At 39.1% G+C, this 16366-nt stretch overlaps 1 protein-coding gene across 1 annotated transcript in view; it reads left to right on the top strand.

Moving 5' to 3' along the window:
* The window catches only part of LOC102227310 (contactin-3-like), a 95608-nt gene that overhangs the window by 14689 nt on the left and 64553 nt on the right, over positions 1-16366 (top strand). Inside the window, exon 3 of the mRNA XM_023325255.1 lies at positions 3433-3568. Coding sequence (XP_023181023.1) covers positions 3433-3568 — 136 coding nt within the window. The remainder of the gene's footprint in view (positions 1-3432; positions 3569-16366) is intronic.

Raw genomic sequence — 16366 nt, 5'->3', positions numbered from 1 at the left:
ACATTTGTTGTTGGAAGCATTGCCTGAAGAAGAAAAATATTTTCTATAAAAAAATATATACATGAAAGTAAAAATTACATTTACAAAACTGTTTTTATTAATTCTATAACTTCATGGGGTAATATGTAATGTGTAGAAGGCACAGTATTATGTAAGGTTGACTTTTTTAGCTCTAGATCATGCTATAATGTTATTCCCTCACCAAAAACGTACCTGGAGTGTTGCCTTGATTCATTCATGCATGTTTGAGAAATCCTTTAATCTCCATGGCAACCATTCAGCTATGCAAAACGCCTGGGTGGCCCTAGCTCCACCTTCAAGGATGAAACTCCTCCTGCAGCTTCCAAGCTTCCGCCACATAGAGCTTGACTCCCCCACTCAGCTCCTTCAGACTAGCCAACAGCAATTAGCAAAAACCTGGTAAAACTGAGCATCTGCTGAGCTCAATATAGGAACTACTTCTTAGAGCAATGCTGATAAAAACATTTTTAAAGGATTACTAGAGGAGCCATGTTGTGATGTCATCCTGAAGGTGGTTTTTCAGAAAGATCAGGAGTTTTTAAAGAGACAGAGGCCCAATTTTAAGGTGTTAAATCACAAAGTCAAATTTCTTTTAAGTCACATTTGATATATGTAGCAGTTTTTAACAACTGAAGGTAACAGTTATTCAATAGTGCTTCCAAAGGGCACTATGTGCCTGGAAAACACATGATACTACATCTTTAAGAAAATGTACAGAAGTAATATTAAAAATGTTTCTAAGTACTAGAACTTTCCTAAATACGCACTTCTTTCCTTGCTTGTTTGTTTCTCTGTATCTGTTTTTTTTTTTTTTTTTTTCGTTCCAAAGCAGCCCCTCTTCTCTCCCCTTAGCAGCAGTCTGGGCTCATTGTCCTGTCTGACTTCTCAACCTGTTTTGATTTGGTGACACATTTTTACCACGTGCAGAAATGGCTAGCCACATGCCTCAATCTGCTAGCAGTACGATATTAATTAGACCTTCTCCGGCCGTCTGTTGGGTCCGCGTTGATTTAGTACCAGATTGTTTTTCACATCCCTTCGCTTTAGGCTGCCTGCAGATGAGTGCCTCTCCTTATGGCCCTTTATTAGCTGGTACGCGTGTAGCATGACATGGAAATTTGTAAAATAGAACTTTCTGCTTCATACTTTGACTTACTGCAAATAAATGTTCACTAAATAGTATGACATTTGTGAAAAATGTATGCGAGCATTAGGAGTTGCCTCTTGTTGAGCGCTTAACTTTAGCCTTCAACTGTTTTTGTTGTTAGATTGTCTTGAACTGATAATTAATGATAAACACCTCTATTATATTATGTCAATCAGTCGGCTGATTGGCATAATCAGCAATCTCACAGAAGCCAGCTCTGCGAGACTCATTAGACTCATCTCTTAGACACCTCAGCTAAGTAAACATTAGAGATAACATAATAAGGCATAAGTGACATGTGCTGCTAGAGGTTCTGCAGGTGTCTGTCAGAAGAGGAAGATGACTTACACTGCAGAAAATATCAAATCTTACCAAGTAATTTTGGTCTAGTTTCTATAGCAAATATCATGATACACTTGAAATAAAACCAAACTAGCATACAAGTAACTTTTCAGCAAGATATAGGAGCTTGTATTAAGTAAAAAAACTAGTTTCACTGACAGATTATTTTACTTATAACGTGGGAAAAAATGTCTTGTTATAAGTAAAATATTCTGCCAGTGGAACTAGTACATTTTCATCAATATAAGAAATTATTTATTAAAAACAAGCTGCTATCTCTCACTGAAAAGTTATTTGTAAGTTTGCTTAATTTTCAAGTGAACTAAAACATTTGCGCTGCAAACTAGAGCAAAAACACTTGGTAAGATTTAATGTTTTTGCAACTGTTAAGCGGTTAAGCTTTTTCCCTCTACAAAGTGTCAATGTAGCAGTTGCCCAAGCACTTATCTGTCAAACAAAACAGTGAGTTTTACCTGATATGTTTTTATATTAACCATTTACAACTTAATTGCAAGAAGCTAATGCTAAGTAATGTAGCAGAAATGACAGAAATTCACTTCAAATCAATTCAAGAATACTTTATTTGTCCTGAAGGGAAAATAAATGTTGTAACTCAAATTAGAAAGATTTCTTAAAAGAGCTGCTGTAGATGCTGATGGCTGTGAGCAGGGTCTCCTGTTGCAGTCTGTATTACAGCAGATCTGAAGTTTGCACTGACTGAAGACTCTCTCTTCTCATGTAGAAGATACTCATGGTTGTGCATAATGTTTTTCATTTTAGGATGAATTATTTTTTGCAAGAGAAAGCAAAGAATGAATTTCAAAAGGAAAAAAAAGACTCTTTTCAGTGTATTTTGCAAAACTGCAATGGAAACCTTATTTTACATTACATGAGTCACATGATCAACAACCAAACATTAGTACTAGCAAAGAAAACTGAAGACGATGACAGGGAGTAGTTGGAGAATGATGTTTTTAATGACTAAACGCATAAACAAACTTATTCACATGTGATTTTTATTGCATTTCTTGTTTAATGGAAACGACACAATTGCAAAATCTCGTTTTTTCTACCGACTCACTGCCTAAAGACGTGGATTAGAAAGATTGTTTCTGAGAATCAAGTCTCACTGAAGTCTTTGTTCAGGTCAACTCTGAACTTTTTGTTGCTGTGACTTTAATTATATTCAAATCTCTATTACTGTCTTTGCAGATTTTATGACAGTCGAATGTAAAATCAGCAGGTTGTTATTGCAGGTTAACTACATATTATATATTGTGGAAGCAATATCAAACTTTGAAATATGTTATTGAAAATGCTGATGAAAAATCTGTTGCAATCTAAGTGCATCTTTCAAACAAGAAATACTTCCTCGTTCTATTTTCAAGAGGTAGCAGCATTTAAAAACCTTAGTATTTAAGGTATGAAAATCTAGAAAACTACTGCATTAAACAACATTTGCAACATGTAGAGCCTTTTAAATAATTTCCAAACCTGCATTTTTACTGAATTATATCCAAATCCAGGCATTCCCTCTGATTGTCGAACTTAACAGCTTCACTCTTCACTCAGTGAGTGCATGTTTGCATTAGCTTTTAATGCCTGGTAATAGTGAGAGGGATTTACTGAGCTTGCTGCAAGATAAACAAGCGTTGTATACAAGCAAGAACGCAGCCGGAGGACGGCTTCCTGCTGGATTCTCTGCACATCTTTGCAAAGAGCAACACTTTTTTTAGAAAAAGAGAGAGAGACGTACTGTATGGAGCACTCTGAAAAAGAATCCCAGATTGAATGATTTTGTTTTTCTGAAAGATTAACTTCTTTGTTCTGACATTGTGTGTTCTTCTAGCACTTTCTCCTTAAGGGTCAAAGAGACAGATTTTCTGGCTTGTACAAGTAAAAGACTTTTCTTTTCTCTGCAGCCTGTACAGAGGATGTCATATTTCAAGGGCCAAGATGGACGACGGAGCCTGGTGACCTCATTTTGCCGATCAACACCCCGGACCACCAGGCGACTATTGCCTGTGAGGCGGAAGGGAGCCCCCGGCCTCAGTACAGGTACGCCACCACCGCTGCTAACTCTCCACCTCTGTGGCTAACTCTGCAATGCTGCATCATGAAGAGGAGAACTCAGTTTCCATTTTAATTGCTTCGATGCCGCTGGTTGCTTCTCTCTGTCTCCATTGGAAAATCAAAGACAGCACTGGAAGTTACTTGTTAATGACTTCTTCAGAAAAAAAAATATTTTCTGCTACAGAGAGAGAGAGATAAAGGATGAAGCTCGACAGGCTTCAAAGAAAGAATGGCTTAATTGACCGTCCATCTCTAATTGAAAAAAAAGAAAGCTTATCTATTTGGGGCTTGTGATGTGATTGTCAGAGTCAACTGTGGTTGATGAATATACCCACAACTAAAGATGATCGAGGTTAACTTTGATTACGAAAAATATTTAAACAGCCACTTGCATTGAAGATTTATAAATTGGCGCAGGGCTTGAGAAATCATTAGATGAGAACAGGAAATCCCTGTGACTCATTTGCACCACAGATCCTTTGATAGGACTCTGGCTCTCCTCTGGCAGTGCATCGTGAATGAAAATGGCAGCTGTCTGTGGGCTTTTTTTTGTGGTGGATTGTGTGTCAGAGCTTGGTCAGCATCATGTAGATGCGCAGCAAGCAGAGAAGAGAGCAGTAACCTTGTGAGTGACATTCGGTTAAATGCTTACATTTCCTATAATGCGCTGGAGCTGAAAACATGGTTGAGGCGCTGCAGCAGGGGTGCAGAGGTGGGAGTGGGAGAGTATCATTATACCTGTTGTGCAACCTGAGCCTTCCCGGCGATAAACGAGAAACTGTCACTTGCTTTATTTCACCCACAGCTTAATGGCCGCTGAAGTTCACTTGTGTTGTTGCAGAGCTGTTTTTCTTTTGATGTTTTAAAGGGATCATTCAAAATTGTCAAACTGAGGTTCTGCTTAAAGTTTACAAGCAGTTTCTTATAGCTCATTTGGAAGCTTAATGTTCAGAGTTCAATCAGTCTTAAAGGCATTAAAGGTGAAAATAGTCCAAAAACCTTCAAATGTAATTTATCTTCTCTTCCAGTTGTTGGCACTGCTAACTAGTTAGCTTTGCTAACCCCAAAAGCACCAATCATAAACATAAAGGCTAATGCTAGTGTTATGCTATCATGGTATTTAGCAGAAGTTAATGCTAAAACACTGAATTCATTAATGTTGATACCAAGCATGAGTCAAAAGGAGAAAGTGAGGAACCTCTGGAAACAATCCACATATGTGAATTCTTTTAATGTATTTATTGAATTAACGACCCTGGATAATTGTTCATAAGTGAACAAATCACTAATCACTCAATAAGGTTTTTTGAAAGAAAATAGAGAACAGGAAGAGAGGAAACAGAGTTGATGCATAAACAGTCTCCATCCACTTTAAAGCCTGTCAAAACACAGACATCTAGTAGCCTAAAATCACTTCTGTTTAGTTGATTTCACTTTAGAAATGGACATAGGAAGCTGTGTGGTCGGCTGCACAGACAGACTGACAAGGACAGACACCAAACTTGTCATTTTATTTTGAAACCCTGTGCCCTCGGTGTAATCACAGATTTGCAGTGAACACTTTTTACAAGGCAAGAAGATTAATGTCCATATTCTGTATTAGTAAGTCTGATTAGAAAGACAGCAAATATTGCTTTATGGAGATGGTACACATCTAACCATTAGTAACCATGGAGATAATGCCGCACGTATAGAAAAAACTGGTTAGCGTCTCGTCTTTCATACGTTTTTCATTCTGATCCAGTGTAAGAGGAAAAGCCATTTATGACAGTGATATAAATCATGTGGTGTGAATTCAGGCAAAGTCAGTAATTTGATCAACACATCAGGAGGGAGGAGGTATGGGTCGGTTTGTAAGCTAACTGTTTCCAGCTTTTGTAAATACAGCTGTCTAAACCCCAACCAGGTGAGTTGCCTTCACAAACAAATTAGCTCTTGACTTTAGAACTGGCTAAATAAACTGAATCAGAGTTACAGTATATTATTATATTATATATATTGTAATATTTTCTTATTGCTATTCAGGTGAAACTTGGCAGAATTTGCTGACAAATAAATTTTTTACTTCATAGTTTTAACCATAATTTAGATTAACTCCTTAATATAAAAAGGTACCTGAGCAATGTCTCCCAGCTAATGGAAAATGTTACACTCATTGGCTTAAGTTAGCATATAAAGGGCTTTTCTCTGCTTGACATAATTCCATTTAGATTTTTCCACAAAAAGCTTTGACATAATGGCAATGAAATGTAAAAACCAGCACAAGCTGAAATGGGTTCAGGTATTACACTGGCTAGCAAGAATGTCGCCACTATCATTTATTAAAGTTCAAATACGCTGCTCAAAAAAATAAAGGGAACACTTAAACAACACAATATAACTCCAAGTAAATCAAACTTCTGTGAAATCAAACTGTCCACTTAGGAAGCAACACTGATTGACAATTAATTTCACCTACTGTTGTGCAAATGGAATAGACAACAGGTGGAAATTATTGGCAATTAGCAAGACACACTCAATAAAGGAGTGGTTCTGCAGTTGGGACCACAGACCACTTCTCACTACCTATGCTGTCTGGCTGATGTTTTGGTCAGTTTTGAATGTTGGTGGTGCTTTCACACTCGTGGTAGCATGAGACGGACTCCACAACCCACGCAAGTGGCTCAGGTAGTGCAGCTCATCCAGGATGGCACATCAATGCGAGCTGTGGCAAGAAGGTTTGCTGTGTCTGTCAGCGTAGTGTCCAGAGGCTGGAGGCGCTACCAGGAGACAGGCCAGTACACCAGGAGACGTGGAGGAGGCCGTAGGAGGGCAACAACCCAGCAGCAGGACCGCTACCTCCGCCTTTGTGCAAGAAGGAACAGGAGGAGCACTGCCAGAGCCCTGCAAAATGACCTCCAGCAGGCCACAAATGTGCATGTGTCTGCACAAACGGTTAGAAACCGACTCCATGAGGATGGTATGAGGGCCCGACGTCCACAGATGGGGGTTGTGCTCACAGCCCAACACCGTGCAGGACGCTTGGCATTTGCCAGAGAACACCAGGATTGGCAAATTCGCCACTGGCGCCTTGTGCTCTTCACAGATGAAAGCAGGTTCACACTGAGCACATGTGACAGACGTGACAGAGTCTGGAGACGCCGTGGAGAGCGGTCTGCTGCCTGCAACATCCTTCAGCATGACCGGTTTGGCAGTGGGTCAGTAATGGTGTGGGGTGGCATTTCTTTGGAGGGCCGCACAGCCCTCCATGTGCTCACCAGAGGTAGCTTGACTGCCATTAGGTACCGAGATGAGATCCTCAGACCCCTTGTGAGACCATATGCTGGTGCGGTTGGCCCTGGGTTCCTCCTAATGCAGGACAATGCTAGGCCTCATGTGGCTGGAGTGTGTCAGCAGTTCCTGCAAGATGAAGGCATTGAAGCTATGGACTGGCCAGCCCGTTCCCCAGACCTGAATCTGATTGAGCACATCTGGAACATCATGTCTCGCTCCATCCACCAACGTCACGTTGCACCACAGACTGTCCAGGAGTTGGCGGATGCTTTAGTCCAGGTCTGGGAGGAGATCCCTCAGGAGACCATCCGCCACCTCATCAGGAGCATGCCCAGGCATTGTAGGGAGGTCATACAGGCACGTGGAGGCCACACACAATACTGAGCCTCATTTTGACTTGTTTTAAGGACATTACATTAAAGTTGGATCAGCGTTTAGTGTTATTTCACTTTAATTTTGTGTGTGGCTCCAAATCCAGGCCTCCATTGGTTAATAAATTTAATTTCCATTGATGATTTTTGTGTGATTTTGTTGTTGGCACATTCAACTTTGTACAGAACAAAGTATTCAATGAGAATATTTCTTTCATTCAGATCTAGGATGTGTTATTTGAGTGTTCCCTTTATTTTTTTGAGCAGTGTATATTTCAGTATAGCTTAAAATAATGCATTTCAAGTTCTCCATTTTGTAAATCCATGTTTAAATAATTTTGGCCCTATATACCCCATATTTTCTGTCATTTAATGTTCAAAATATATTGTAATTGCTAAGCAATACTTGTAAGAAACATAATAATAAAATGTAGGGAAATGGTTGTTAATATCAACATTAATTGACATTTACATGTACAGTCTATTCGCTACTTTTTTTGTAGACAAAGTTTGTCATTCAATTGTACTTTTAAATTAGCTCGTAGATCGCTTGTTCTGTCTTTTGCAACAAAAGAAATTTTGTTGCAAGGCTCCAACAATAAATAAATGAATAAAGTATTGATGTAATATATAAAATATTAAACTAATAGCAGTTTAGCAGTCTTATGGGATGAGGGATGAAGCTGTTGTGGAATCTCGTTGGTCTGCTTTTGAAGCTGCTGATCCTTTTTGCTTTCATTTCAATAGTCTTTCCACTCTATTATTAGTCATAATTTGTCCACTTCCTCAGGGCATTTCTTTCAGCCTGTTTGGGACATTTTGAACTTTTAATTTAATCATCAGTAAAATAAACTGCAGGAAGTTTGGTGCTTTCTATTTTTGCATTTGAGCAAAAAAAGATGAAGAGAAAAGAAGTCCTCTCCTTGCCTGAGGGGAAGCACATCAAGGACAATCAGTGTCAAAAAAAGTGATGCAACCAAAATAAGGACAAAAAAAGAGACTCATTCCTTAAAGTTAAAACACAGGCAAAGAAAATCTAGTGTCTTTAAAAGCATTACCAGAAATGTCAATCTGACGTGACAAGAGCTTGCTGACTCTAACATCAATTTGTCCTTTTTAAACCTGGTCTCACATTCTATTCATATTCATAATTGAGGGCAGTGACTCCAAGCGTCGCAGCTGCTGACCTAGAAGAAGACTGACAATCTGAGTTATGTTGTTTTTTCTGCAGCTCCACAAACCAAAGCTGAGTACAAAAAATGGAATATCGGTGACGGACACGATATTCCATTTTTGGAAAATCACAAGTTCTCCAGTTTTCTGTAATTTACACCCAAACACACTGAGTTATACACTCATTGGGAGACATTTTTCTGTGACCTGACAAGCATGTTCCTGTGTCAACCCTCTTTGTTTTGCTCTCCATCTACTGCAGACAAACACAGCTGGCACACTAGCTGCTAAACGCTAGCTTGTTGCTTGCCTCTACACAGCTGGTGGTGAGTGAGCAAATCAGGGGTTATTTATGAGGGCTGCTGATATTTGTTGCTGTCATGTGAATTGAGTTGCAGTCTGTTGCTTGATGCAAGGTTGACAAAGGTGGAGACTGAACATAAACTAAAACAGTGACATGGAAAACACCAATTCACTCTGAGGAAACTAATGGGATCTGCAAGCCACCAGTAAATCTCTTTGGGTATGTCACGGCAAGCAATCCGTTTCTTATTACATGATGTCATTTGATCTATTGTTCATATGAAATATTGATTGGCGCAGCTTTCATGTGATAATCCACTCTAACAGCAATAATCTGTTTTTTCGTCATACCTCTGCTTTCTGGTAGAGGCCGCAGATCATCCTGGGATGGTTCTGAATTTTTAAAGGGAAATTCTTTTATCTTTTTGCAGTTGATATCTTTCTTGGTATTTTCATGTAGAATACATCCAGATTACTTGGTCCAACAGGTTAAAGCTAAAGTCTAGTCTGGGGAAAACTTCAGAAAGGATTACGCTATGCAAACACTATTTTCACTCTCTAAACCCGACTAATGTATAAACAACAACCAAATGCAAACGCAATGGTGGTTTCAGAGTCAGGTGTAGAGAGACTAGCTAGCTAGCTAGTTAGATCTGGCCCACTGGGTATAAAATCATGATCTAACTGATTAAACAACATTCTTTTAAAAACTGAGCTCAGTTTCACATGCCAAATAAAATTAGACAGAATTTTACTCTAAATAAAACTGAGGTTACAAAAACAAAGACGTCAGACTTCTCTTTAGACTAAGGACTGGGACTGAAGTGTAACGAGCCGTAGATCTGACAGGTGATCTATTCAGTGAAAAGATGTTTGTTTTGGTAAACAAGGACAGTCACAGCTGCTAACTACTCCTAGCAATCTGTTCATGTTGGACGCTGCTTCATGCCAGAGACCATGTGTATAGCTTTCAACTCAACAGTATTAAATGACTTTGAGGCCTTTCAGTAGACAATACATTTGAGTCACCTTCAAACTTGTCCTCACTTTCTGCTAAGGCTATCCTAATTATAAACAAAGAAACTGTCATTTTTTCAAATTAAGAGCACTTGTTTTGGTTGTTAAGACATGTTACATTCTCTCTAGTTCTTATCGATAGGCCCAACAAGATGTAAAGCACCTAATAAGAGAGGAAAGCTTAGACTTAAAGGCTGATGTTGATTAAGACTTGTTCAGTCATTCAAAAGGTTAAGACTAGTTCTGTTTGGGGGATGACTGTGGAACATCTGGAGATTATTGTGCAAAGAAGGATTCTTCATAAAATCAAGAAAATTACAAACAACCCTGAACATCCTCTTCAATGGACCTTTATACATATAGCCGTGTCTTCAGGAGGAGGTTTCTTCAAACCTTCCTTCATAAAGACTGTTAAATCTACAGCTCTTTGAAGAAAATGTTAGAGTCTTTGAAATGAATTTTGAATTGTATTACAACAGCTTTCCTAAAATAATAAGCAAGTTTCTCAAAATATGAGTGTGTTTTTGATTTCCCAAATAGTTGATATACAGATTTATTGATAAATTGAAAATTTCCAATATTGACACTAAGGTGATTGTTGATAACCCCCCCCACCCCCCCACCCCCCGCTGTCAACTCATTACCATAGTTAGACCCAAATCCTGTTCTGACTCCTCTTCCAAAAGCTTGGCCTGCCAAGAGACTGGGCTGTGTTGAACAAGACACTCAGAGATCCAGAAAATTTCTTTAAAAAAAAAAAGCTTGGGCTGACTGAGTTGGAACCTGAACTGTTCATCCTGCTTGGACTACAGTTGCTTTAAATATTTCTATCTATCTTTCTAAGAGTATCTCCTTTTCTTAATTTTTAGGAACAGTTGCTAACTCCATGGAAAAGAGTGATGGGCACATGTCTGCTAATCTGCTGGACTGCTAGTCTGCTAATGTGATAATTGCTAAACTAAATTGTCAATTAGCATTGAGCTCTTTTGCTAACTCCGAAAATGTTTAGTGTATACAGATTTTCTTCAATTAGTCTTAACTTCTAAAACATTAATTTTACTTAGGTGTTTATTCAACCTTCAGGTGAATAAAGTTCAACATTTGTGTTTAAGTTTATGTTATTAAGATTTCTTCAAGTTGTTCAACATTTAAATTAATGTTATTTTAAAGGAGCACATACAGTACAGACCAAAAGTTTGGACACACCTTCTAATTCAATGGGGTTTCTTTATTTTCATGACTATTTATAATGCAAGAAATCCCACTTATTAACCTGAAAGGGCATGTTGACCTATGAAGTGAAAACCATTTCAGGTGACGACCTCTTGAAGCTCATCAAGAAAATGAAGAGTGTGTGCAAAGCAGTAATCACAGCAAAAGGTTGATACTTTGAAGAAATTAGAATATAAGGGCTATTTTCAGTTGTTTTATACTTTTTTGTTTGGTACATATTTCCACATGTGTTATTCATAGTTTTGATGCCTTCAGTGTGAATCTACAATGTCAATAGTCATGAAAATAAAGGAAACTCATTGAATTAAAAGGTGTGTCCAAACTTTTGGTCTGTACTGTAGGTTATTTTGACATCCGTCATGGCGGAGTGGGCAGAGTTCTGGAGAGTGTGATGTCACGTGCAAAGGGTCGATGAAATCTGTTTTAGTACAAATTCACTTTTAGCATACCTTCTGTTTTCCTATATTTTTTATTGGAGCATAACTTCAGTTTCAGCATAAATTAGGTTTTAGCATAATTCGGTTTCAGGATAATGTCTATTTCAACACAACTTTGAAATACTTTGAAACTTCCATTTTAACACAAAATTTGCTTTAGCAAAACTTTCCTTTTAGCATAATGTCAGTTTTAACATAAATTCTATTTCAGCATAACTTCTGTTACAGCTTGAAATCTTGTTTGACCTTTGTTGACTTTTCTGGATCTCTGTAAGTTAGTAGGCCAGAATTCATTTTTACCATGAAAGATTTTTATAAATTCATCGCAGAGAATAATAAAGTCTCTATTTAGATACATTTCTAAAATCTGTCAATCTCACAGTACAATTAACTGTAAATAGCAACACAATAAAAAATAAATCTTCTGATTCGTCTACAAACTGTGGAACAAAACAATAATCCTTTTTGTCAATCTTTAATCTTTGTGTTCCAAACAGCATCATAATCTGTTAGATGTGTCTCCCAGTATAAGCCTGGCTATTACCACTGTATAAATATTTAAAATTCATTCTTTTATTTCAAAAAAGGCTTGTGTAATTTCCTGAAGTGAAGAAAGAGTTCTGGAGGAACCATTTGAGTCGGACTAAACACGGCATAAGTTGGGCCACTATTTCAGCAGCAGATGAATCCACATTGAAATATTTACGGCAGGGTGCAGCATGTTAAATCAATACAAAATAAAATATAGTCCACATTATAATACCTTTCAAAATTGCCCACAACCCTTCAGACTTCTTCATATTTTTCATGTTACAGCTACAAAGTACTTTAGTGGGGTTTTATGTAAAAGACCCACACAAAGTAGTGTGGAAATGGAAGAAAAATTTGTTTTTATTCTTGTTTGTTTTAGTTTCCTTCAAATCAAAACAAATTGGAAAAGTGTGGCATGCCTTTGTTTCCCTCCAAGTCTACACCTGCAAATCTTATGGCTTAGGGAGGTTTTTTTATGTTTTTTAACCACATCCAGACACTGAAAACATTACCTATTTTTCTACAAAACACCTCAATAACAGTCAGATTGACCCGAGAGCATCTGTAAAGAGCCCTTTTCAAGTCTTATTGCCAATTTTCTTTTGGTTTGGACTTTGAATAGGCCATTCAATCACAAGAGTTATAGCTCCGGCTGTATGTTTAGGGTTGTTGAACTGCTAGAAGGAGAACTGTTTGTCTCCTGAATTTTTTCATTCCAAACTGCACTGAAAAAATCTAAAGTCTTACTAAGTCTTCCTGGTGTAGGTTCTGGTGCAAACATCTTAGTGCACTTGAAATGAGACAAACCTAACTTACAAGCAACTTTTCAGCAAGATATAGGGTAATGTTTTAATTTGATAATTCCTTAATATTGATGAAGAAGTACTAGTTATTAGTGAAATAATCATCCAGTGGAACTAGTATATATATATAAAAAAAAAAAAATTCCCTTCTCACCCACCGCGGGTGGTTCTTATCCTCTGAGCTCGGGTCCTCTACCAGAGGCCTGGGAGCTTGAGGGTTTTGCGCAGTATCTTGGCTGTGCCAAGGACTGCACATTTCTGGACTGAGATGTCTGATGTTGTTTCTGGGATCTGTTGTAGCCATTGGTCCAGTTTGGGGGTGACTGCCCCGAGGGCCCCGATGACCACAGACACCACTGTGGTCTTCACCTTCCAGGCCCTCTCCAGTTCCTCCCTGAGGCCCTGGTATTTCTCTAGTTTCTCGTGTTCCTTTTTCCTGATGTTGCAGTCGCTTGGTATTGCTACATCTACCACAACGGCTTTCCTCTGTTGTTTATCCACTACGACAAAGTCTGGTTGGTTCGCCATTACCGTTTTGTCTGTCTGGATCTGGAAGTCCCACAGGATCTTAGCTCTGGCGTTCTCCGCCACCTTTGGGGGTGTTTCCCACTTTGATCTTGGGGTTTCCAGTCCATATTCTGCACAGATGTTTCTGTACACTATGCCTGCAACTTGGTTATGTCGTTCCATGTACACTTTCCCTGCCAGTATCTTGCACCCTGCTGTTATGTGCTGGACTGTCTCAGGGGCCTCCTTGCACAACCTACACCTTGGGTCTTGTCTGGTGTGGTAGATCTGGGCCTCTATTGCTCTGGTGTTTAGGGCCTGTTCCTGGGCGGCCAGGATGAGGGCCTCTGTGCTGTCCTTGAGTCCAGCTTTTTCCAGCCATTGGTAGGATTTACTGATATCAGCCACTTGGGTTATTTGCTGGTGGTACATCCCATGTAGGGGCTTGTCCTCCCATGATGGTATCTCTGGCACCTCAACCTCCGTTCCCTGTTGTCTGAGACATTCACTGAGCACATTGTCTGTTGAGGCTTTGTCCCTGATGTATTTATGGATCTTAGTTGTTTCGTCCTGGTTTCGTCACACTCACTAGTCCTCTGCCTCTTTCCTTGCGGCTCGTGTACAGTCTCAGGGTGATTATATATATATATATATATATATATATATATATATATATATATATATATATATATAATTTACAATTAAGGACTGTAAATAAGCTCCTATTTCTTTGTGGAAGGTCTCTTGTAATTCATGTGTACTAAGATATTTGCACTAGTCCAAAAATACTGTGTAGGATTTTGTGTTTTTATAGTATACAATATTTCCTATTCCAACATTGGCTTTCTTCTTGCCACTCGTCCTAACAACAGATGGTCCCACCTGAGCTCTGGCTCTTGGCAGCTTCTCCAGAGTACCATAGGTTTCTTATCTGCATCTCTGTCAGGTTAGATCGTCTGTCTAAGCTGACTGCATTTTACAGATTTTCATTTGTAGGCAAATTTGAAAATCACATAAATTTCCTTTTGAGTCATAATTGTGCACTATTGTCCCTGACTTATCAAACTTATCAAGGTTTGTGGTTGTAAGGTGCTTCCAATCTTTCACCTCACAGAGCAGCCCTCCCCCACAACTCTCCCACTCAGCTCCTTCAGACTAGCCAGCAGCAATTAGCAAACACCTGGTGGCCCTACGCATCATGCTGAGCTCTTGATAGGAGCTACCAGTGAAACGCTGGTAAAAAGGTTGTTAAAGGGTTAATAGAGGAGCCATGTTATGATAACTTCCTGAAGATGGAGTTTCAAAAAGAGCAGAAGCTTCTTAAAGAAGTCCCAATTTCAATACATTATATCACATTGTGAAACTTCTTTTAAGCCATATTGGATATATATAGAATTTTCAAAACAACTACTGAAGGTAGCATAGTTACTTGATTGTGCTATAAAATGACACTTTGTTCCTGGAAAACATATAGCACCGCCCCTTTGAAAGTTGTGAATACTTTTCCAAGTTACTGTATTAAACCCTCTTTATTATTATTATTATTTTAAAAAATCCATCTTAAAAAGACTCAGCTAAGTAGAACGCAATACAGCCTGGCTTCCTGGAGAAGCCAGGAAAGCCTAATTCTCAGGATGAGGATGATGGAGACTGAAATTGAATGCTTTCTCCCTTAACGACAAAATTATATGACGCTGATGCAGAAATGTCCCATAGCAGGCCGATGAACAAGAGCAAAACCCAGCACAGTTTATTTAAATGTTGCGGCACAGATATGATAAAGCTGTCCTAATCACGGTTCTTTTGACTCGTTTGTTGGCTCCGTTCCACTGAACTTGTTCCGTTCTCTCTCCCCACTCCTCATTCCTCTCCCACTCTGACGGTGCAAACGCGCTAACGGGGGAAAACCCTGACAGTTCTTCATTTGACAAATAGTCCGCTGCAGCGGCAGAGCACACCGCGGGGCTCCGAGCGCTGCTTTATGAATACACCTGTCACTGTGTTTACTATGAATCTGCTGTAACACAGGATCAAGGGCAAGGCAGTGATTGGAAAGTGGGAATAAAAAAAAGTGCTCTTCCTGGTGTCTGCCGTAGTGTAGTCAGGTTCTACCATAGTTTAAACTTTAAAGGTTTCTGCCGAGGAACGCAAACAGAAGCAGGAAAGACGTAATTTCAAATATGTTCGTGTGTTTGCTGGTGATTTCATTTTAGCACACAACCAGATAACATCTCCAAAGCAGTTTTCAAATGGAATTGATTTTTAGATTCTGGATGGTAAATTGCCTCTTCACCCAACAAGAAAATCTGTAGGCTTGTAAAGATGTACTGTTGAAACCACAGAGGTGCTGATTCAACTATATTCTGCATTTAGGAATTTGTGAGAAGCAGATATACGCTCTCACTCACTCTCTTGGCATTTACTAGGCATCCATCTTTTCTCCTATGTTTAATTTCAGTAAAAGCATTCTTTTTCTGGAACAAAAACCATGTAATTACAGTTGGTAGGTAATATCCTGGCTGCTGTGTTCACTTGTGATGTACATCTGCCAATATTTCTCTAATTCCACAGGATTTATGAGATGATGCACATTCCCAAACACACACCCATGGCGATAAAGAGCGGGTTTGGGAGTTTTCATTGTTACACTTGGCTCGAAAGCAAAATGAACATCAATTTATGTGAACTCTGCAGTGATAACCTACTAAACATAATTGTAGAGAGCGCCCTGGCCAGCAATTGAATTTCCATTAACAGCTCTAAAGCTCTGTGTGCGTGTGCGTGTCTGTGTGTGTATGGCTGTGTGTGCAGGGGTGTGAATGTGTGTGGTTACTGTCTCTGCGGGCATCTGGCTTGGAGAAAACCCAGGTGATCCACTGCTACTGCTGCAGTACAATTCCTGCTCTATCTGATGAGGAGAACTCATGCAAAATTGATGGGAGCCTCAAGGTCACCAGGAGTTCATTCCCAGACCAGCCCATACAGGGCACTTCAGCTGGACTGCATTTACTCTTTAGTAGGGCTGCATGATTAATTACTTGAGCAAATTAGTTTTAACATTAGCTCCAAACAATTGAAAAAATAACCAAATACATTACGTTTACTGTGACTGAAGACTTGAAGGTTGAAACTCCT

This window comes from Xiphophorus maculatus, chromosome 20 (assembly GCF_002775205.1).
Source record: "Xiphophorus maculatus strain JP 163 A chromosome 20, X_maculatus-5.0-male, whole genome shotgun sequence".
NCBI classification, from domain to species: Eukaryota; Metazoa; Chordata; class Actinopteri; order Cyprinodontiformes; family Poeciliidae; genus Xiphophorus; species Xiphophorus maculatus.
This window is presented reverse-complemented; position numbering and strand designations above follow the sequence as displayed.